Raw genomic sequence first — 23,029 nt, 5'->3', positions numbered from 1 at the left:
GCGCGCGGCCATCTTGGAGCTTTAGACAGGCTCTGGTAGTGTGGAACTAGCGTGGTTACAACCGAGAGAAAAAGTTCACCGCTATACGTTTGCCGACTGAAAAAAAAAATGTCAGGAGACGACGATCAGCAGGAGCAGACTATTGCTGACGACTTGGTCGTCACCAAATATAAAATGGGTGCTGATATAGCAAATCGTAAGTGTGCCTGAACGTTTCATGTTAAGGTAATCATCGTAGTCCAAATCCTAGTGTCATTTAGCTAGCCGGCTAGGTATGTAGCTTCTGTGCGGCCATGTGTATCTCAGTCTGATGCCGATAAGGGAGTTTAGTAGGAAAAATATATTGTCACTTTATTTTAAGAATTCACTACTATTGCAGGTAAAACAAATATATTTCTTGGAGTAAACAACGCCGTTTACACGTTTGCTGGGAGCTTGTAAAATTTGCTTTTAAAATGGCTAGCTAGCACGTTAATACCAGCTATGTATAGCTGCAGTTCAGCCGCGCATGCCATGGCGCGCGACAGCCTACGTGCACGTGAAGCGCGAGCTGCCCGCCGGACGGCAGTACAAGCTAATCACGCTCTGTGCAGAGTATTAACGTGCTGTAGTGGTCAGCTGTATGTAATTTAAACTCGCTTGAGAAATGCAATTGCTTAATGCACTAATTGGGCAGTGAACAAAGTGGGAGTTCCGCGTCCATGCCTAGCTGGTCGGCTAGCTGGCTAGCGTTGCTGTGGTAGTAGTGGTAACCTTGTTCGGTTAAAGCGTGTGTAACGCCGACGAGAACGGGAGTCACTGAACGGGGGTTAGCTTCGTATCTCATCGCCTGGTGCAGTGCTGGCAGCGGGTATATTTAAAATGCTTTTGCTTTTTGCTCGACTGCAATTGCTTGTTCGGCTCTTCTTTCCCAGAGGCTTTGCGGGCAGTGGCGGAGGCAGCGAAGCCCGGCGTTTCCGTGCTTGACTTGTGCGATAAAGGGGACGCCTTCATTGCCGCCGAGACCAGCAAAGTGTTCAAAAAGGAGAAGGAAATAAAGAAAGGTAGATATGACAGTACCGCCGTACATAGATCAGCTCGGGTGACATTTCATGGAAAAGTTGGTGGTTTTCAAGGTGTGTGTGTGTGTGTGTGTGTGTGTGTGTGTGTGTGTGTCTCTGTCACAGGGATCGCCTTCCCCACATGCGTGTCCGTCAACAACTGTGTGTGTCACTTCTCACCTCTGAAGAGTGACCCTGACTATACGCTACAAGACGGCGACTTAGTTAAAATGTAATACTTGCACTACCTTCCTTTCTGGATTCCTTCTGTATTTGTAGTCTGTTCTATTTTAATGAGTCGGGTTACCCTAATGTTCCCTGCCCTGGTCACTGTGTCTGTTTCTCTCTGAAGTGATCTTGGAGTTCATGTGGATGGCTTCATCTCCAATGTAGCACACAGTCTTGTGGTTGGTGCTACCAAGGTTAGTCACTCTATATGGACTTTGTGCATATAACACACTTAAATGAGTGTCTTGGTGTTGTTTTGACTGTAAGCCACATGACTGTCCAATCCCAATAACCATGACACTTTTAATGTGTTCACATCTGGCTCTTCTGACAGGACACTCCAGTAACTGGGAGGACAGCCGATGTGATCAAAGCAGCTCATCTCTGTGCTGAAGCAGCTCTGAGGCTGGTTAAGCCTGGGAATCAGGTATGTGTGTGTCAGCAGGGGTGTTGCGGTGTGATGGGACTTAGAGCTGCAGACCTGGGACCAGTTCGTGCCTCATGTGAGAGATTGAATCTAGATGATAAGTATTTAGGCTGTCTGATACCTGATAATTAAGGGGTTGCTTGTGATCCCATATTGAGGAGAAATGGCACATCTGGACAAACAAAGCCTGTTTTATTGGCGCTCGATGAATTTTAACTCTTTACTAATAAAGGAAACGCTTGCTGCCTGAGTGGTGTTGGTTGAATAGGTCAGTTTCTGAACATCCCTTTTGTAATTACTTTATTAATGATTCTGACCTTGACTAATGCTTCCTTGGGGCAAAAAAAAATAGCAGGAGGAACATAAGCTAATTTCTTTTCCTGAAATAAAGTAACCTTTTATTTTTTTCCTTTTATTCTAATTCATAGAGTTTGGATGAGCTGACAGGTGCTGTATTGGTGTGTGTCTCCTGAGTGGTTGTTCTCAGTCAGACTGATAGCTTGTTTTCTGCTTTCGTTTCAGAACACGCAGGTCACAGAAGCTTGGGACAAGATTGCTCAGTCCTTCAAATGCATGGCCATCGAAGGTGAGGCACACGGCAGTAAGCGCACCTTGGACCATATGGCTCCTTGGTCTCACCACTGCCACTCCTGTCTCTCTGCAGGTATGCTGTCCCATCAGCTGAAGCAGCATGTCATTGACGGAGAGAAGACCATTATCCAGAACCCCACGGACCAGCAGAGGTCAGGAGGCATAGGCAACCCACGCATGGTTACCGTAATATTATTCCTATAGCTACCATAGGGTACATGTAGCTAGCGGAATCCTATAGCTCACGATTCTTTGCAAGAGCAGTTGGTTCCGAATAGAATTTGCCACACTGATGTTGCTAATCGGATGCAAGAAGTAGTTTGCGTCTTGCAAACTAAAGCATGTCACCGGTGTGGCCATGGCACTGTTTGTGCAAGTGTAGAGTTGACTTGGAGTCATTCACCCCTTGTTCAGGAAGGACCACGAGAAGGCTGAGTTTGACGTGCACGAGGTGTATGCTGTGGATGTGCTGATCAGCACAGGCGAGGGAAAAGTGAGCACCAACTTGCTCTCAGCTTTTGCATATTGTATAAACCTCTGCATAATCTCAGTGTTCTACAATATTCCCTGACAACTAGGCTAAAGACTCAGGCCAGAGGACCACTGTCTACAAGCGAGACCCGAGCAAGCAGTATGGGCTAAAGATGAAAACTTCAAGAATATTTTTTAGTGAGGTAGAGAGACGCTTTGATGCCATGCCCTTCACCCTCAGGTAAAGTTGGGCTTTAATGACGTTTTCAGATGTCTCGCAGTAAAGATGTTGAACTATACAGCAAAATGCATCAGTCTGGGACAGCATTTTGCCACGAACACTGTATGGCATCCTCTGTAATAGCCCCACCCTGTGGATATTTCTAGAATGGCTCAGCTCTGTGTAGTCAAAATATTTTTGGAAATCGTTACACAAAATCTGAAGCTGAGTTAGGTCACATTCATCCAAGGGCAGCTTTTATTTGCAATTAGTGCGCAAATAAATGTGCAAATAAATCTGATTTATTTGTTCTACATCATTTGTCACCTTTTGTGATTGACAGCCCACTCTCTGGTCATCCCATGTTCTCTTACACATATCTTTTTGCCCTCCCTCAGGGCATTTGAGGATGAGAGCAAGGCTCGTATGGGCGTAGTTGAGTGTGCCAAGCACGAGCTGCTGCAGCCCTTCAACGTGCTGCACGAGAAGGAAGGTACGTCATCAGCACACCCATGCACTTCACACTGGGTCATTCACAGAAAGGCAAACCAAACCTAAGTGCATTAATCTGCACAGGGCCAAGTCAGGCTTTCACAGCCGCATGCTGACCGCTGGATGCCTCTGGACCAACGCTGATGCTAGCGACATGCTCTGTGGTTCGTTTCCTTCCACCTAAGTCATCCTCTCTCTCCTCAGGCGAGTATGTTGCGCAGTTTAAATTCACCGTGCTGCTCATGGCCAATGGGCCCCTGCGGATCACTGGAGGATCCTTCGAGCCGGACCTCTACAAGTCCGAGTACGAGGTGCAGGACCCCGAGCTGAAGGTAAGATGGGATGGAAGCTGCTGCAGTTCTGACCTCTTGACCGCTTTCATAATTTTTGTTTCTTTGGTAATAAAATGAATGCGTCTGGTTATTTTTGGTTGATCTCTGGGGCCTCTGTTTGCAGGCCTTGTTGCAAAGCTCTGCCAGCCGGAAAGCACAAAAGAAAAAGAAAAAGAAGGTTGGTTCTCTTTTCGGTTTGAAATCCATACCAGAACTTGCGTACTTAATTAATAATTTTTTTTTTTTTTTGTATTTTGGAACACCGTTACACCTGTGACTATTTGTTCCCAGGCAACGAAGACGGTAGAAAATGCAACAGGACAGCCGATGGAGGTGGAGAACGAGACTGCCAAGTAGATCCTCCCCTGCCCCCTTTCATCAGCTATACTGACCGACAAGAGAGATGTCCTCCAAATGACCCAAAGTACAGAACCTTCAAAGCGAGTCCCGCCATGCCCCACTGAGAAGCCTTCCAGCCTAGCCTTCTGTCTGTCTACATGCCTCCGAGTTAGCTACGAAAGACTGCTCTGGGCTACATGTCATCCATGCAAGCCCAAACGGCATGCGGTCTGAACGTCCTTGTGATGGGCTAGTGGTAGTTGCAGGTGAACAGGCGCTAGATACAACCTAACTGCCTGTGTTTACAGGAGGCATGTGTTTGGGGGTTGGGGGGTGGGGTGGGGGGTTTGCCCCTCTCTTTTTACAAACTGTCACTGTAAAACCAATCACAGAAAATAAAAGCAAAGTGGCAGCACCGTTGAAGTATCGTCACTGCAGTGTGCCAATGATTATTTTATACCTGAGACTCCGGTTTGGAATATTCCGATTTCCTTTTGTGATGAGTTGATGTTATAGTTTGGATTTAGATGTTCGAATGCTCCAACTTTGGTATGAGCTTTGCAGCAATGTGCAACAACAGTGGATATGTTCACTATATTGTGATGTAGTCTGGTGTTGCTACTGTCGGTTGGAACTCACTAGTCATTTTAATTTTCCCTGTCAATAGAGTACGGCACTTGGCAGTTGTTTTAGTTTCAGTTGAGCTGTGTCTGAGCCTGACAGCAAAAATGATCATGCCATTTTCCTATAATTGTCAAAAGAATAAATGAAATTGGCCAATTTAGCACCTAGTGTGATTTTCTAACTCTCCTGTATTGCCTTTTTGGTTTGTTCTTACTTTTGTTTTGAAATTCTTGTTAATTGCCTTCACAACCAACATTAACCAGTAATAACCAGGTTATTTGTGATAATATAAAAGTATATATGTGGGGAATAATTGGTGAATGACAAGTTGGCCCCATTCAAGATAGTCCTTGGATTCTTCACTTTTATCGGGTAGCCTAAAATAAGGAGATACTTCTTAGTCCTCCACCCCTTTAAAACAGCTCTACCACAACACTGACAAGAATTGCAGAGCATGGTTCTGAACTGATGTCATCAAAATTTAAATAAATTTTATAACATTACAGTGTAACTCCAATAACAAATCTCACTCCAATAGCAGATCTTTTGTTAAGGTCAGATGTTAGTTATTTAAAGTAGCCTAGTTGTGAACAAGTGTTTTGTCAGAGTAGTTTTAGTTATGTTGTCAGAGGATGGTTTTTCAGTGAATTTATTACAGTAGTTGTAATGATAGATAATCCTATAATGTAAAATGAAAGTTAAAAGATGTCTACATAAATGCAGTTCTTTTAATAGTAAAGAGATTGTAGGAAAGTGCTTGATTTACCATTATAGCTGGCTTTATTGTATGGCGAATTTGATTATTTGTTCTCTGTAGTACTATGATAATAAAGCAGTGGTATAATATTTGAATTGATGTTACTTCAACATGAGAGGCCCTTAATCATTTATTAAGAAATAACATTTTCCCAGTTAAAGCCAAGGTTTACTCTACATGTTACTATACATTTGCTTTGGTGTTATTTAAGTCATCTACTTTGTTCGAGTTGGAGGTAATTTTAAATTAATTGGAGACCTTTTAAACTTTAATTCACTATCAGATTTTCATTGGGTTAAAGGTTTATATTAAGTTGTCTGTCTAAACAGATTCAGAAATTGAAGCCTTGCCTTTTAAGAGCTTCTGATTGGCCATTTGTCATAATTAGGAGGTAAGTGCACCTGCAACTGTATTTAAGGGCCTACCTTTTCACCCTTAAATGAGAAGCAATTAGGGCAAGACTTTAAATAAATCGTGACCTTTCACAGTTCTAGCTCCTCAAGAGCAATCTACAAACAAAAATTCCCGAATGGAATTAGCTTTGATTTGAAAAGATATACTGCTCTGAGACAACAGCAATAGAACTGGGGAAGAGGTTGGGGGTATCATGTTAAGTTATCCATATCCACAGAGTCTTAACATCACAATAGCCAAAAAGGTCATCATGGAGGGGAGAAGCCCCTACTCCAAGATTAGCAAAGAAACAAACAGACGTTTGCTGGCAATCACCTGAGCAAAGAAAGTGTTCTCTGGTCAGATGAAATGAAACTAATTGGCCATAACTGAGTGCTTTGTATGGAGGAAAAAGTGAACACAAGGGTGCATGTTGTGGATGTGTCTTACTGAAAGTGCACTTCTGAAACTGAACTGAACCGTGATGGATTATCTAGATATAAAACAATATCAAGTTGAAATGCAGTTACAACTGGATATTCAGTACAGTGATCCAAAGATTCCTACAAGGTTGATGTAAGTAAGTTTATAAACATGAATTATACTAGTTCTGCCATCAAGAGTGGGCAAATATTGAGAATGTTGAGAAGCTTGAAATGTTGAGAAGCTTCTGGAAGTTTACCCTATGTAATTCAGTTAAACAATTAAAAGGCAATACATATCTGACCCAATGAAAATGCAATAACAGTAAATAAAACTTGAAAGACACTTCTATTGACTGATTTTGAAATTTTAGTCTCTTATGGACGTAAACTGGTAGACACATCAATACTGTATGGATTTGAAAGAATTTTAATGTTTAGTCTAGGTGTATGTGCGCCTTTTAGCCTCAAATTAATTCTATCATAACTTTTAGGAAAAAAATTAATGCTCTCTGTGAAAAAGATTATGTATTCTAACAGTCATTCAAGTATGAATTTATGACTGGCCTGTTCGGAAAAGGTGTCATTTGGATGTCTAATGTTGATTACTGTTTCACTTTATTACAAACATCTGGTTGTTTCACGATTCTATCCCAATGTATCCCATTGAGAGTAATATTCGATATACATACATCTTTTGAGAGAGTTTGGTCTAGGCGCAATTAAATGTCGGTTTTTAAGTCCATTACGCTGGTCTACTATCCTTCACAATAATCACACTTGGTGGTTTCTGCTCAGTTCCATAAGCTACCTCTACTACCACGACAGAATTCATTACCCAGAACCATTGACGCTGTCGCGAGAATGTGACGTATTTAATGATATAAAAGACCTGCGCGTTCGTCATGACGTCCTCTTGAAGTCGTTGCCTTCGCTTGTCGAGGTGAGGAAGTTGCTGTTCTTTATAGTTGTTTAGAGCAGCCAGAACAATCCAAATTAATCAAGACTTATGAAGGTTCATCCATTAACATTTTCAGTCTTTTTTCCCTCTACAGAAACGTCTCCAATATGAGAGCGAAGGTAAGTGGTCGTTTATTATCGGGTTAAGTATATATCCCATGTTGGCTAGAGACAATGTGGATACCGTGGCTAGTTGGTTAGCTAGCTTGCTTGTGGATCTAGTCATATTGGCTAATGCTACACCTTTAGATGATCACATTTGAGCCTAAGTGTTTTGCTCCCTTAAATCTTGTCCGTCCGATGTTAACCGGTGAGTTTCGTAGTTATCCAACAAAAGATCAAAAATGGCGTCTTTTTTTTTCTTCAGATATCGCTAGTTGTAGTGAAGCGAGTCGAGTCGGCACTGCTTCACAACTATGAAGCGACATGGCTAGCTAGCTGTGATGTTAGCGACCTTGCAAATAAACACAGCATTTACGCCATTTAGCAGACGATCTTCTCCAGGCGTAGCTTGCCTAGGTCATACAGATTTGGCAGTAAAGCTTGTCTTTTGGCACTACCTAGTTGGCTATCTAGCGTTGGCTATCTAGCGTTAGCTATCAATGGATTCTGTATTACGGGCCTTGAAGGTGCTGTCACTAGTTAGAAAAGACGTTATTTAACACTAGTCTTGGCATTGGCGGTATAGATGTAGCTCAGCTGCGTCATCTGTGGTTCACTTTTTGTGCAGCAGTTAGATTTAACCTGCAGTAGTTAACATTGGTATGGATGGACGTGCATGTTGCTGTTCTAAGGGAGCTAGCTAAATACGTACCTTTTCAATGTGTTTTTTGTTATTTTTTTTCTCGATTCACCTTTATTACATTAACTCGGATATGCTTAAACCTGACCTATTAACATAATGTAAAGCTGTCCAGGTGAGACTGCCTGTCCTGTGCTTCATAAGTGTTTTCATTTTTGTGTTTGTGGTGTCCCCCCCCCCAGTGGAGAAAGAAGCGCATGCGTAGGTATGTAACAACTCACCTGACTTAATTTCTTCAGACCACTTTGGCACAGTGGGGAGGGACAGCTCACTTGTTTTGTCTTTTTTCTTTTGTAGGCTGAAGCGTAAAAGGAGAAAGATGAGGCAGAGGTCCAAGTAAAATGCAACCTGTCTGCTGCAGCTGAGGGAAGGGTGCTTTATCTTGGATTTCCCCCTTAATCGAGAGTCTTGTGGAAACGTCAGCTGAAGACATTGCCATCTGTCTCACCACCTACAAGACTGCTACCTCCTTCAGAGGACTGCCTGGCAGGACAGTTGGATCTTGGTTGTGATGACCTTACTCTCTTTGGACTTTCCAGCCTCCTTAGCTCAGCATTTCTCTTGTTAATACCTTTCAATAAATGTTTAAAAATATGTATTTGTGTGGTCATTGAGGAATTGATGAATGCTGTGTTCACTTTGGAAGTCATGCTCTGAAGGAGTAAACGAGGCATCGGTAATGCTGAATGGAGTGCTCAGACTGGCTCTGTATGCAAGACTGGTAGTTTTCCCTTTTGACCCAAAGTATATAATTTCTAATGTGATGAGCACACTGGGTAGTCTATTCCTAATTATAGACTGATACAGTATTTAGACAGGTGGATTTGCTGTATCTGTGTGATGGTATGTGCTTAATGGTACTTTAATTTGACAGGTATAGCTTTCACTGCTCTATATTGAGTTATCACTGCAGAACTGCTGGTGTAGGGGGGTATGCAGTAACGTCTCCACCCTCCCTCAGGCATAGGGTGATTAAGCTCCTGCATTAACGAGTCTTAAAAAGCTCTTGAGGACAGCTCGGTTTTTGCCGAGTCAATTTTGTGCGTGTATGGCTTGCGTGTGTCAGTTTTAGTTTAGTTATGCTCACACCCCACCACCTACGCTACGATTAAATGACCAAGCTTGTAAGTCTAGTAAAACAAATTTGATGGTTGTTGCTGTGCTGTGGCCGGATTTTGTGTGGAAAGCTATTAGACAAAATCCCCACGTATGGATTGCACAACCTTTTAAATCGGCATTTTCTTGTCAAAATCTGATTGCTCTTAAGGAACGTGTGTGTGGGGGAGTCCGCACTACTGAAAAGTTGTCAAGTAATGTATTTTATGGCAACTCATTTTAATTTTATTCTCTGACCACGAAAATAAATGTTTTTAAAAATCATCTGGCTCTATAAGCTTTGACTGCAATTGATATTAGTTTTAAGTCTTTAAAAACCCAAATCTTATATTTTAAAAAAATGTTTGGGTGTTTGATACAGTAAGGTATCTACTCCCCCTTAATATATATAATCAGCCCGCAGGCTTTAATATATCATTTCTAAAAGCAGTGACAGCTTTGCTCGTCACATATTGTGAAAACCTCTGGCACTACACTATCAGATAGAATTGAGGTTCCATATGGACCACCAGAATAGGGCCACAGCACTTGGCTGCTAGCTTTAATTAACCATTTACTCCCGTCTGCACAATAACGGATGCGATCTTTTGGGCTGTGTCCGTCTATCGTAGGCAATAAGGTATCGCGTAGATTGCTTTTTTTTTTTATAGTAAAGAACTAGTGAGGTCTGACTTTTTGGGGTTAAGTTTGTGAAAAGGAAGAGCAAAAACAAGGAGGGCTTGCCGCCTGCAAAACACGCCCTCTATGCCAGAGAAACTAAAATTCTACAGTCTTAGCGGTACGCAAGCCATGTCCGTCGAAACCTCTGGCGCTTTTTGCTGAGAAAACTTGTTGAAATGAAATGTATTAAACATTTTTTTTTTCAAGCGCAAATGTATGCAATCTATATGCGTATAAAACGTAAGAGTTACTGCTGAACGCGGAACTTCTGTAAAAGTACCAGTACAACAGAGCGAGACGTGGCGATGTCATCTGGAGATGCAGGGCCGAGTGTCGGTGGTGGTCTTGACGCTGCAGACTCAGCCATGCCTGAGGACTTGCAGCCTCGGGGTACCACAGGGAAACGTTTTATTACTGCCTTGTTATCATTCGCAAAGTGCCTCGGTGCCTTGCTGCCCGTTTACTTAGCGGGTTATTTCGGGTTAAGTATCAGTTTAGTTCTATTCGGACTTGCGGTGTATATGGGTTGGAAACACCACCGCGATGCAAAACAGACACGACTGCACAGCGCCATGTATTTGATGGAGAATGAAAAAGGTTACACTACCACGCAGGTTTTCAGAAGCAAGCGTGATCTACCGGCATGGGTAAGGATTTAATGTATATTGACTTACTTGTCTGTATCAGCACAGGTGTTTTTTCAAGTGAACATCTGCTAAACAACTGCAAGCAAGGCTTTGATCTTTTCGTCCAAGGCGAACAAACCTCAATATGTTGTGTACAGTGTCTTTGGTAATTGCGCTTACGGTTGACGCGACGAGAGCGATTTTTATGGAGCTATCAGAATTGGTTTTTCAGTAGCATATAGACTTACTCTCAATACAACAGTCGTTACTGGGGCTATTATGTGAAGAGGTATTCCACTTATTCCATTAGAGCACAAATACATATGTCAAAAACTGCCAGACGGGCTGGAGAAAGTGATGACAGGGACAACGCTACTGACGTGCACTGTTATCTCGCTCATACTCTTTCCATTAGACGCATCTCACAGGCTTGTGTGTTTCTCTTTCTTCACTTGCACCCTGCTTGCGGTGTTCCTCTCCTCCCCTGCTAACGCCGTCGCATTCCATAGCCCCACCAGCCCTGGCTATATTTGGACATTTAAGGATCCGATCTCCAGAGAATGAATCAGCATCCCATGAGATACTAAGATAGGCTGTGCAAATCAAATGTTATGTGAAGAATTTGGTCTGAAGTGTTGTGAAAATATTTAGCAAAAGTCTGATGAATTTCTGAAGCTATTATTAACTGGAAAAGAGAGCAAGTCCCTGGTACTTGGAAGCTGTCTGGTTGGGTCTCCCCAAGTTTATTAACTTACTGTTTCAATACGCCCCCCTTTTATTCTCTTGTGCAATTTTTAGGGGAATTGTATTTGAAAGCCACCAATTCGGACAAATGCTACTTTGATTCTGAGCTTGATTTGAGCTTCGGTTCCAATCAGCTAGTAATGGACATTCAGTAGATTTGTCTTGGTTGGTGATGTGTCTTGATTGATCAAGAAACCTGCTGTTTGGAAATAAAGCTGTTATACATGAAGAGTACACATGAACATGTATGGGGATCATTGTTCTAACTTAGATATGACTATGTTATATAGGAAATGGTACAATTTTTCAATATTACAAATTTTAAGAGGTTTCATGATCTGGACATGAGTTTGATGGTAACTGATAATTACTAGTCATAGTTCCTGGCTATACATAATCAGATAACTGCATAGTCCCCACCCTTCCTTAGAGGTTTTAATTTTTTTTACTTAGACACATACTTACATACTTGTAACCATTGTGACAACAACACATTATCCCATATATTTAGTTTCTCAAAAGAATGTATCTTTTAATTCCAGGGGTTGAGAGAAACAGATTACCTCAAGTCTGATCTCATGATCCAATCTGCAAATCGTCCATTTGTCACGTTGCTCTTTTTCTTCCCGCCATTAGAATCCCATTCAAGTTTTACATCTTCCACTAAATCCTCTAAATACCGAGTAGTGCCCAAACTGGGGCTTCATCTTTTCAGTATGCCGCATTGACCTGCTTATGTCTGACAGAGTATATATAAGTTTCTGTTTGTTATTTTGTGCAGGTGAACTTTCCAGATGTGGAGAAAGTGGAATGGCTAAATAAGGTATAGTACTGTACCATTATCAAATGTACTCCTGTACATCTATATGAAAATCCAGGAAATATACTGAAATGTTCACCTTTTGCATACGTATTTCAGCAGTTTAACGTATGCGCTCCCTAGCACAACATTTCCATGTGTAATTTTCTAAAAGTCATACACCTTTTGGTGCTTTGCAGGTCTTTGCATTAACAGTTTAGGAGCTCTAGTCAGTACAGATCATCTAAAATGGAAAGTCATGGCTTTTTATAAGCAGTCCTCTGCAGTGGGTCTAACTAAACTGATTTGCTATAATACAGTGAAAGTCTTGCAGAAAGCAGAGACTGTGGGGAGATCATCAGCAAAATTAAGCTGGTCTTGCACAAGCCCACACTGTTCCAAGGTTTCTCTCTCTCTCTCTCTCTCTCTCTCTCTCTCTCTCTCTCTCTCTCTCTTTTTCTTTCTCTCTCTCTCTCTCTCTCTCTCTCTCTCTCTCTCTCTCTCTCTCTCTCTCTCTCTCTCTCTCTCTAACACATGATCTTTTTTGTCTTTCTACATAGCCTCCACCCAGCCACCTTTGAGCCACTGCAGACCGCATTTCCCTTTCTTTTGGACTGCAGCCCTTTTGTTTGTGACACTATGACCTTAGCATATTTTCAAACCATGCTATCAGAAGGGATCGGGGGAAAGGAAGCCCAGTCTGAGTAGCATTTAGAGTTTACAGATAGTTTGCGTGTAGTTGAGCATGATCAGTTCAGGATAGCTCACACCACAAAGCACACATGCTCTAAAGCTTTGGGTCTCGCCTTAGGCAGGGGGGAGGAGCTGGAGATGAGAGGTTTTGCACCACAAAATTTAATACTTCATATTTAGCACTTCTGAAGCAACTACACATACAATGCTTTTCTACATAGACCTTCGAAAAGCATAATCTGTTTGTTTTTTGTTAAAGCAAAAATTTTCTGCTTTGCAGTGGGTAGCATATTAAGCAATGCAGAATTTTGACTCAGTTGGCTAATTTGTCAGCATTTTTGTAATAGTGAATGATTAATGATGTACATCACTTTTCAGAAATGTAGGCAGAAGGCCATAGTTTATCTCTGTGCTATAGTAACATGATCACACAAAATAAATAATTTGCGGCTCAGTCAGGAAGTGCTATGATATAAATCTAGGTGGTTAGCCTTTTTATATTTTTTCCGTTCTTGTGCATACACATGCACATTATTATTTGCATATACATTTACACTTACAGCTATGTCCTGCACTACATTGTATATTGACTTTCCCTTATACACTTAGCCACAAGTAAAACAGTATCCGTGATGTGATGGTTGTGTTTCTCAGCAGCTGGTTAAACAGCCTTCAGTGTCTAAGCAGCCGTTGTTGTGCAGATTCTGCAGCAGGCCTGGCCTTTCGTGGGACAGTACCTGGAGAAGCTGCTGGTGGAGACAGTGGCTCCCTCGATCAGAGCCTCCAGCGCCCACCTTCAGACCTTTAGCTTCACCAAAGTCAACCTGGGAGACAAGGTTTGCCCTCTGTCTGATTTAACTTGCTTCATAGTTTGTGCTCATTGTTCTCAAGGTTCAGGTATTTTTGTCAGTTTGCATAAGTGAATGTGGTTGCTTTATTAAAATCTTTGATGTGAGTCTAAAGCCGTTTGTTCCTACAGCCTATGAAGGTGGTGGGGGTGAAAGCTCACACTGAGCACGACAAGCGTCAGGTCTTACTAGACATTTACATCAGGTTGGTCCATTCTATAACCCAGTTTCCTTGACTTATCACCGAAGCGAAATATGCGGTCAGAAAAATGATCATGGATAGCCAGTCATTAAAAAACTTGGAGGCGAGTTCTTGATTTTAGGGTCTCCTGTTTGCAGCTATGCTGGAGATGTAGAGATCAATGTGGACGTGAAGAAGTACTTCTGTAGAGCGGGAGTGAAAGGAATTCAGGTACGTATCTGAAGAATGGAAGAGCAGCACATTTCCCCTGTTAAAAAGAGGATCCTGAATGATTTTTCTTCTTCATCTTCTCATCCTCAGCTACATGGAAAAATGAGGGTGATCCTGGAGCCACTGATAGGAGATGTCCCTCTTGTTGGAGCGATCACCATGTTTTTCATCCGTAGACCTGTGAGTTTCCATTTCCATTTTTTTCAAAAATTTGAAAACCCTAAGAAATATATGCCACAGAATGTAATACATTTACCCATTTTCACAAAATTACTATGCTGTTTCAGAGTGTTTAGCACTTTTACACTTTTACTTTCTATTCATCTGTTCTTTCTTTTGTTCCGACAGAAGCTGGACATCAACTGGACAGGTCTTACCAACTTACTGGATATTCCAGGTCTGAGGTAAGTGGGGTACTCTGATGTATTTTGTGTTGCTGCTGATATTAAAACCATAGCAAAAACCAGTGGGACAGTGACTGATTATTTGCATCCTGCCATGGGGTGACTCGCAGATTCTAAAGTTATTTTTACCATCAGACTCTTCTTTTAAGAGGCACCACAACCATTATCTCAACTTAATATCATTACCTAGGGGCTTCCATTCTGTCCCACCATCAGTAATGCTGATCCTGTCTCCACCCCACATTCGTTTGCAGCACCATGTCAGACACTATGGTAATGGACGCCATCTCTTCTTTCCTGGTGCTCCCTAACCGCCTGACTGTGCCTTTGGTGGCTGACCTGCATGTAGCACAGCTCCGTTCACCCCTGCCGCGGGTAATGTTGTTACTGTCGGTGCAGTGCTGTGACAATAAAGAAGTCTTTTGTAGTTCCGTCAGTACGTGGAAATTAACTCTTTAAGACTTGGATTTCTGGACATAACTCATGCCCAGTTATGGACTGTTACAATGTCACTGATATTATGAATTATGGGATATTCCACTAAAATTAGCCTGTGGCAACAAAACCAGCTGGATTTGTTTGTAGGCTCTGACAATTTTTGTTGTGCATTAATATATTGAACAAAACTGACGACCCCCCCCCCACCAAGTCTAGATGACACATGTTGCCTTGTTCTTGCAGGGAATAGTGCGAATACATCTGCTGGAGGCTGAGAACCTGGCTGCCAAAGACAATTACATCAAGGGTGTAATCGCTGGCAAGTCAGACCCTTATGCTTTGCTGCGAGTGGGCACTCAGGTCTTCACGTCCCACCACGTGGACAACAACCTCAACCCCCAGTGGCGGGAGATGTATGAGGTGCGAGAGAAAGCGAGAATGAGTTGATGCCTCTCACTGACTGGCTGTTTGGTGGTGGTTTTAAAGTGGATTGCAGTGGTAGTCATGTGTAAAGTTTTTTCAGCTAGATTTGAAATATAATACATGAAAAGCTCATTCTGAATTACAGGCACACAGAACTGTCAAATCTCAATAAAATTTCTAGCATATTATGTTGTGGAAAATAACAATCCATATAAATAATTCATTATAAATATTTGATGTTTGTATCTAAATTAGTAGATATGCTGTTTTCTTTTTTAAATTTAGTTCATTACTTTTGAAAGCTGACAGAATGGTCACACTTAGTCAAACCAAAACTGTGGTTACAATGTTGTAACCACTGGCAACACTGGTAACAGAGAAGTGTTGCATGATAGAGGATGTGACTGTCATGTGCTGTGATCAGATGAGATCAGCAGGGTGGGGGAGCAGGAAAATAAGATTTTTTAAAATACATGTATATAACCACTGTTTTATTTGCTGTAATCATTGTGCAATATCTTGATGTTGTGTTGTCTCAGTATTTTGAAGTAGTCATTGTAACCACTTATGGTCAGCTTGTTTTCTTTTTTCTGTGTGCATGGTTTGGGGGGGGGATATGTATATTTGTGTGTGTGTGTCTGTGTTTGTGTCTGTGTGTTATGTAATAGGTAATAGTTCATGAGGTTCCTGGCCAGGAACTGGAGGTGGAGGTGTTTGATAAAGACCCTGATCAAGATGACTTCCTGGGAAGGTATTCTCATATCCTACTATTAGCAGTAGCAGTAACTACTGTGAACTGAAAACCCCTGTCACACTCTTCATCCAACTCCACGTTATTGTCTCTGACCCCCGCCTGCCTCTTGTTGTTGGCTCACAGAGTCAAGCTGGACTTGGTCCTGGTAAAGAAAGCAAGAATTTTGGAGGCGGTAGAGACCATTTTATATTTGTTCATTTATGTTCTCTTCTCCCCTAGAAAAAGTTACATTTACCAAGTTAAGTAATTAACGGAGCTGTAAATCTCCTCTCTTTAAACACATTTAAATACGTCTCAATGTATCCCATACTGTTATTCTAACTAGTTCAGTCCTTTCTTGCTCTGCTTGCCCCTTCTGTGGTTTCAGTGGTTCACTCTGAAGGATGCACCAACTGGCAAGGTTCATCTTAGGTTGGAGTGGCTTTCATTGCTATCCTCTGCAGAGCGCCTTAGTGAGGTAAAACCCAGCCATATTTGTTACACAACCATAACTGTCTCGTACTGTAAGACTAGGGTCTTCAAACACAGATTAAGCTTGGTCATAGGTTAAAGGACACTAGTGGTGTGGAAGTTTGTATTTGGAAAAAAAAACAGTTTAGAATTATTGGTAATATGGCCTACCACCTGGACTGTCAATCCTTGACTGAATTCACAGGTGCTCCAGAAGAACCAAAACCTCACTGTCTCCAGCAAGACCACTTACCTGCCTTCAGCCGCCATCTTGACTGTGTACTTGGACCGAGCACAGGATCTACCTGTGAGTGGCACTGCGCTGTTCTCTTGGAACATGCTCCTCTGTGTTATGCTTTGTTGACATATGGATCACGACTATGCTGCAGATGCTGCGCTAATACCATGCTATGTTCTATTGCAGATGAAGAAAGGCAATAAGGTCCCCAGCCCTATGGTGCAACTATCTATCCAGGATGCCACCAAAGAAAGCAAGGTGATGCTTAAGTGGAGTAAAGCTCATCAACTCTACACAGTTTCTTTGTTTGTTTGTTTTTTGTTAAATATCTTTCCTGCCCTTTCAGACTGTTTATGGGACCAGCAACCCCGTGTGGGAGGATGCCTTTACCTTCTTCATCCACGACCCTCGCAAGCAGGACCTTGACATTCAGGTATTTCATCGTTGCTGATTTATTGCATATTGCTCTAGGCAGTCTTCTCTCTCTCTCAACATACAGTTGTTTGTAAGCCACTTGTGATACATCTGTCATGTGTAGGTTGAGTGTTTAAGGAATGACCAAAATACCATTATGAACCTAGCCCCAAATCTGTATGATCTTCATGGGTTATTGGCTCTCACTCCAATTAGCCATGTGAGCATTTAACATGATCATGGTAACACTATGGCTTTAAGTAAACACACCTCTGCCTTCTCAGTTCATTTGTGTACACCTCCTCTGTTTGCTCCAGGTAAAAGATGATGACAGGTCTCTGACTCTGGGCACTCTGTCCATTCCTCTGTCACGCCTGTTGTCTGTGGCTGATCTCAGCATGGATCAGTGGTTCCAGCTGGACAAGTCTGGACCTGCCAGTCGCATCTACATGAATATTATACTGAGGGTAAGTGCACCCTCTCAAACATAGACCAATTACAAGTGTTTCTCTTGTAAATATAGTTCTTTTTTCTTGTTTTGGTTTTGCATTTGACATTAAGGTAAAACAGTTACATCTTAAATGTTTCAGTTCTCTAAGTCTCTCACCTTTGAGACTCGAGTTGGAGAACAATGAGAGAAGGTGTGGTTTGCATTTGTGGGGCTCAGGTTCTGTGGCTTGACCAGGATGCCAGCTCCACCACTCCTGTGTCCCCGTACCCCTCAGTTTCATTGTCTGATGATGGAGAAGAAGGTGTCATACCAGATTTGACCACAGGAGGAACCTGCATTCTACCAACCCCCACACTTCCAGAGCACACCAGCCCAGACTCCAGCTTTGCCATCGAGGTGAGTTGCCACTGCACTACAGGAGCCACAATGCTTGAAGTAGTTTAACTCTAATATGTTCAAAAAGGATTCTGTTAATAGTAAGGGGGGGGGGGGGGGTCACAACTGGCCCAACAGAAACCTCAGGTGTGCGTATGTTTCTCTAGTCATTTTAGAAGTAAAATGTAAAATGGAGCATTTTAATATTTCAGGGTGTTCTGCGGATCCACCTGGTGGAGGCCCATGACCTTGTTGCAAAGGATAGCTTCATGGGTGGCATGATGAAGGGCAAGAGTGACCCCTACATGAAGATCCAAGTGGGGGGGCTGACCTTTAAGAGCCACGTCATTAAAGAGAACCTCAACCCAGTGTGGAACGAACTTTATGAGGTATGCTGACAGAGAAGAGGATGATCACAGTGGATCTGACTGGTTTTTGCCTCAGTGCTATATGATAGGCTCCACATGTTCAGTTTTTTGTATTTTTCTGACTCGGAAGGACATGTTGATACACTCAGTTCTTCTCTGCTTTGCATTTCTGATCATTGTTGAGAGATATTCCTAAAGATAGAGATATTCCTGCAGGTCATTCTCACAGCACTGCCAGGCCAGGAGGTGCAATTCAACATGTATGACAAAGACCTGGATCAGGATGACTTCCTCGGCAGGTGAGGGGAAAGAAGTTTCTTCTTCCTGCCTTCTTAATGCTGCATTTATTCTTTTTGTCAATGGTGCTGCCTCTTATGCATCAGTGAAGACCTAGTTTATTTTTAGACAGTTTTGATTTCTTGATACCTACTTATTCAAATGCTTGCAGTATGCTGCATTGCGTACATGTTTGTACTGGGTTCAGTATGTATCTAAATTATAGTTACATTTTAGAAACTAATATAGGTATGTTTGTTTATTCATTTTGGTTATAATATCCCTTGCTGTAAAATGAATGTTTAAAAAATGATATATTGTCATTATTATTTTTTTAATAATCAGTTATTTGCTTGCAGGTTTAAGCTGAATTTAAGTGACCTCATTAGTGCCCAATATACTGATCAGGTGGGTCGCTCATCTTAAGATGACTGACTTTGACATGTCTGTTTGTAGGCAGATAACGCTGACTATGCCCCTAAATGTTTATGTCCATATGAATTCACATGCAAATATTTTCATGCGTGTTTGTGTGTGTGTCATAGTGGTACACCCTGAATGATGTGAAATCAGGAAGGGTTCATCTACTAATGGAATGGCTGCCAAGAGTCTCAGACCCACTAAGACTGGAGCAGGTAAACTCATCCTCATTCCGTGCATTGTATTCTTTAGACAATCATCCCTAAATCACATTAGCATCGTATTCTATTGAACTTCTGCCCATCGGTATATCTTGATGTTCTGTTCAAACATTCTGACTGATTGCCTTGTGTGGTGTTCAGATCTTGCGCTACCAGTGTCAGGAGTCCTATGCAAATAAGGCTGTGCCCTCTGCTGCTGTGCTCTTTGTGTATGTGGAAAGGGCCTATGGTCTTCCTGTGAGTTTACTTCTCATTCATTAACATGGAAGTGATGCAAATGTCCCTTGGGAAAACTTAATGCACAGTTTCTAGTGCTTGTGAGTTCAATGGGTATTGTCAAATTTGATGGATATCAGTGATGTTAATTCTTATTGTAACTATTGTAGTCTTGGTTCCTCTCAAGGTTTCTTCCGCATGCTCTAGGGAGTTTTTCCTTGCCACTGTGGCCCCTTGGCTTGCTCACTGGGGACTTGGACTCAGACATTTGTAAATCTGCTTTGTGACAACATCTGTTATAAAAAGTGCTATATAAATAGATTTGACTTGACTTTACTTGACTTTATTGTTTATAGTTGAAGAAGAATGGGAAAGAGCCAAAAGCTGGAGCTGAGTTGTCCCTCAGAAATATATCCTATAGGACTAAAGTAAGACTCAGTAAAGTTTAGAAACTTTCAAAGGGTTTAACACATACTTTTGCATTTGTACATTTTGTCTGCAATGTCTATAGCACACATTTGAATTCATGTACAGAAAATGTAAACATTTGTTTTATTTAAATTAGTGTTATTGTAAAGAACAGTAAGTTCAATGCATGATTTCAAAAGCTATATAATAAAGCTGTGATGGTTATTTGAGTAATTAATTTATGTATTTACTAGTATTGTCATAAACAGAAAGGTACACACTGGCACATTATCATCTTGTCCTGACAGCTTGCTGATCGCTCAACATCTCCACGCTGGGACGAAGCTTTCTCCTTTCTGGTTCATGACCCCAGAGAGGACACCCTTATTCTGAAGGTGCAAACACTTTGTAAAGAATCAGTTTAATTGTGTGACACCATTTGGCAGCACTCATTCAGTCTTTCATTTGTGATTGCCAGCAACACGATACTATATTTGTAACCATAATATTCAAAGATCTCGTTTAAGGATGTGATTTTATGATCCACGAGTCAGTGTTTATGTGAGACAAGATTGTTTGTGTGTATGTGTGTGTGTGTGTGTGTGTGTGTGTGTGTATGTGTGTGTGTGTGTGTGTGTGTGTGTGTGCGTGTGTGTGTGTGTGTTTTAGGTTTTCCATAGCTGGGGACAGCCTCTGGGTTCAGTTGTGCTGCCTGTGAAGGACATAATGGCAGAGCAGGCCTTGGTGCTGGATCGCTGGCTCACCTTGGATGGAGCCTTGCCTGAGAGTCAGTTATTAATAAGGGCTGAACTCAAGGTAACAGAAGAACATACACACACAGAAGTATTGTCCTGTATGCACCTCAGCTAGATTGATCCTTGGTCTTTTCAAAGCTTGACTCTTATCTGTGGTCAAGCTGCTGGATTCTAAGAGGGCACAGTATGCTGATGCTAGCAGTGGCACTGAAGAGGTGGAACTTAGCATCCCCAGTGCTGACACAGTGTCTGCAGCCAATCAGGATCTCAGACACAGGACAGTCTCCGCCCAGGGGTAGGTCATAAATGCTGCCATAACTACAGTGGTTGATTTTCAGTGATTTTCAAAGGCTTGTTAAATAGATTGTGTGTGTGTGTGTGTGTGTGTGTGTGTGTGTGTGTGTGTGTGTGTGTGTGTGTGTGTATGTGTCTGTGTGTGTGTGTTTATTTGTTTTTGTTTGAATATTTGTATTTGTAGAAACGCAGATGCACAAGCCAGTGGGCGGGGTCAAGTGAAACTCTCTATTGCCTATTCTACTGAGGAGAACAGACTTGTCATAACTATCTGTTCTTGCAGGTCTGGTTTTACACTTATGTATATAACTAAACTGTACTCCACACATTGTATAAGCTAGTGCTTTAGTCTGTACCTGCCTTCTCATATTACTGAATCATGTGAAAAGGTTACAGTGCACAACATGTCTTATTTTCAGCATGGCTTTTAAGCATTACTAGACCCAAATATTAAAAGCTCAGATATTCAGCAGATCACATAAACACAATGCACACAAACAAGCAAATGAATTATTGCTAAATTGTATACAGTACACAGGGTCAAAACACTGTTACCCCCATCGTGAGTTTTGTCCTAATGTGCTCTGTTAAGGCTTTCTAGAGCAGGACTGGATTTGATGCGCTAAAGCATTTATAGGTGGCATTTCTCTGCGCCGTTCATAGACAGATGGAGAGAGTGTGGTGCTGGTGAGCTCAGCATCTCTGACACAATTTTTTACCTTTGCTGTGTAGAAAGCTGCCATGCCGCTCCAAAGATGGCTTGGACCCTTATGTTTCCTTCATTCTCCAGCCCGACAAAAACAGAAGCACCAAAAGAAAAACCAATGTGAAGAAGCGAGATCTTAATCCTGAGTTCAATGAGAGGTGACTGAGAGTTTACTCATCAGTGCAATCTTCAATTAAGTCTGACTGGACATGAACATTGTCAGAGCTCATTTAACACTGTGTGTCTTGCTGAGTTACTTGACCTCAGGCGCTCCCTCACTCTGTGTGTGGTGCTTGCCTCTTTAGGTTTTATTTTGACTTCTCCCTGGAGGATGCCATGCAAAGACACCTTGACCTGTCAGTCAAAAACAGTGTTTCTTTTTTGAGCCGTGAGAGAGAGCTGATTGGCAAGGTATTATATGTGCACTGTCAGTTTCAAATATCATTTAATGCTTTACTGTCAGATTATCAGAAACTGCAAAAGACCACAACCATTGCATTATTTATAAAACTCCTGAATGGCTAAGCATGAAAATCATAATGCGGTGTGGTGCTTTGTGTTTCAGCTCCAGTTAGACCTGAATCAATTGGATCTCAGAGCAGGCGACCAACGGTGGTAAGCACCTCTTCCTCAGCTGTCTTTTGCTCAATGGTTAAGGAGTTTAAATAATAATCAGAAGGCTGTGTGTTCAAGCCCCACCACTGCCAATCTGCCAGTGTTGTGTCCTTGAAAAAGGCCCTTAACTTTCAATTGCTCAAGTTGCTTTGGATAAAAGCATTAGGAAATTCTAAAAATCGTAAATTCTAAAAATTGTATGTCTTTGGTTTGTCCATTTCCAGGTATGATTTAACAGATGAGACCAACTGATCTGGCCTGGGGAGGTTTTATCACAGTCACTTTACGCCCTGGTTCCCAGGCTGCATTTGCATGTTGCTGTTACCTATATACCTTTGTGCATTGTATGCTTGTGATTTAAGTTTGGTAGTTACTGGGGCTTTTATCCCCAACATGACCAAATGTGTTTTTGGCAGGCGGTATGCAAGACTCAGCACATATCGGCAGAATCACAACAAGGAAAATAACCCTTAAGGATGTCCACATCATCATTGCTTCTCCTTATATTTGTTATGTTCCTTTCTTTGACAAAAGGTTGATTACTTCAACATTGTTATATATATATATATATATATATATATATATATATATATATATATATATATATATATATATATATATATATATATATATATATATCCGAATTTTAAAGAATAGTTATTTTTTACTCTTTTTAATTTAACCAGCTTTATTCTCAAAAAACCGGGCGGTTCTTTAAATAACTTAGAATATATTTACTGTTGGGTAGAATTCGTATTAGTTATACAGTGGGGTAAGTGTCGCGTGTTACACTAGCTTTAAGAGTAC

General features: G+C 41.6%; 2 protein-coding genes and 1 long non-coding RNA gene across 7 annotated transcripts; all 3 read left to right on the top strand.

Moving 5' to 3' along the window:
• The first annotated feature begins 20 nt into the window (after positions 1 to 20).
• Positions 21 to 4,924, top strand: LOC145643230 (proliferation-associated protein 2G4-like). Of its 2 annotated transcripts, XM_081709782.1 has the most exons (13): positions 23 to 196; positions 915 to 1,043; positions 1,167 to 1,272; positions 1,393 to 1,462; positions 1,603 to 1,695; positions 2,218 to 2,281; positions 2,360 to 2,438; positions 2,701 to 2,779; positions 2,865 to 2,998; positions 3,376 to 3,470; positions 3,674 to 3,801; positions 3,926 to 3,979; positions 4,093 to 4,924. In XM_081709782.1, exons 1-13 carry the CDS (start codon positions 109 to 111, stop codon positions 4,156 to 4,158), a joined length of 1,185 nt encoding a protein of 394 aa, XP_081565908.1. In that variant the 5' UTR covers positions 23 to 108; the 3' UTR covers positions 4,159 to 4,924. The 2 variants fall into 2 exon arrangements, with proteins under 2 accessions (XP_081565909.1, XP_081565908.1); XM_081709783.1 differs by lacking the exons at positions 3,926 to 3,979; positions 4,093 to 4,924 and having other exon boundaries at positions 21 to 196; positions 3,554 to 3,692.
• A 1,495-nt stretch (positions 4,925 to 6,419) lies between these two features.
• On the top strand, positions 6,420 to 8,692 carry LOC145656768 (uncharacterized). 2 transcript variants are annotated; one of them, XR_014122361.1, is made up of 5 exons: positions 6,420 to 6,490; positions 7,135 to 7,279; positions 7,392 to 7,416; positions 8,281 to 8,303; positions 8,396 to 8,692. It is a non-coding gene; the product is annotated as an uncharacterized LOC145656768 (long non-coding RNA). The 2 variants fall into 2 exon arrangements; XR_014122362.1 differs by having other exon boundaries at positions 6,476 to 6,490; positions 7,165 to 7,279.
• Positions 8,693 to 9,727: 1,035 nt separating this feature from the next.
• Positions 9,728 to 22,766, top strand: LOC113581399 (extended synaptotagmin-like protein 1a). Of its 3 annotated transcripts, XM_027016525.3 has the most exons (31): positions 9,734 to 10,521; positions 12,026 to 12,067; positions 13,438 to 13,572; positions 13,716 to 13,789; positions 13,924 to 13,996; positions 14,087 to 14,176; positions 14,345 to 14,400; positions 14,655 to 14,775; positions 15,082 to 15,258; positions 15,930 to 16,012; positions 16,139 to 16,187; positions 16,383 to 16,472; positions 16,671 to 16,772; positions 16,890 to 16,961; positions 17,050 to 17,136; positions 17,435 to 17,584; positions 17,785 to 17,964; positions 18,156 to 18,332; positions 18,528 to 18,610; positions 18,947 to 18,995; positions 19,133 to 19,222; positions 19,370 to 19,465; positions 19,801 to 19,872; positions 20,161 to 20,247; positions 20,522 to 20,668; positions 20,769 to 20,902; positions 21,086 to 21,184; positions 21,634 to 21,765; positions 21,913 to 22,018; positions 22,173 to 22,222; positions 22,447 to 22,766. In XM_027016525.3, exons 1-31 carry the CDS (start codon positions 10,180 to 10,182, stop codon positions 22,472 to 22,474), a joined length of 3,273 nt encoding a protein of 1,090 aa, XP_026872326.2. In that variant the 5' UTR covers positions 9,734 to 10,179; the 3' UTR covers positions 22,475 to 22,766. The 3 variants fall into 3 exon arrangements, 2 of the variants coding, with proteins under 2 accessions (XP_035377548.1, XP_026872326.2); XM_035521655.2 differs by having other exon boundaries at positions 9,732 to 10,521; positions 14,087 to 14,400; XR_004775539.2 differs by lacking the exons at positions 21,913 to 22,018; positions 22,173 to 22,222; positions 22,447 to 22,766 and having other exon boundaries at positions 9,728 to 10,521; positions 14,087 to 14,400; positions 20,746 to 20,902.
• The last annotated feature ends 263 nt before the right edge of the window (positions 22,767 to 23,029 follow it).

Source organism: Electrophorus electricus, unplaced genomic scaffold (genome assembly GCF_041902795.1).
Source record: "Electrophorus electricus isolate QZ-2024a unplaced genomic scaffold, ASM4190279v1 Scaffold90, whole genome shotgun sequence".
Classification (NCBI taxonomy): Eukaryota; Metazoa; Chordata; class Actinopteri; order Gymnotiformes; family Gymnotidae; genus Electrophorus; species Electrophorus electricus.
This window is presented reverse-complemented; position numbering and strand designations above follow the sequence as displayed.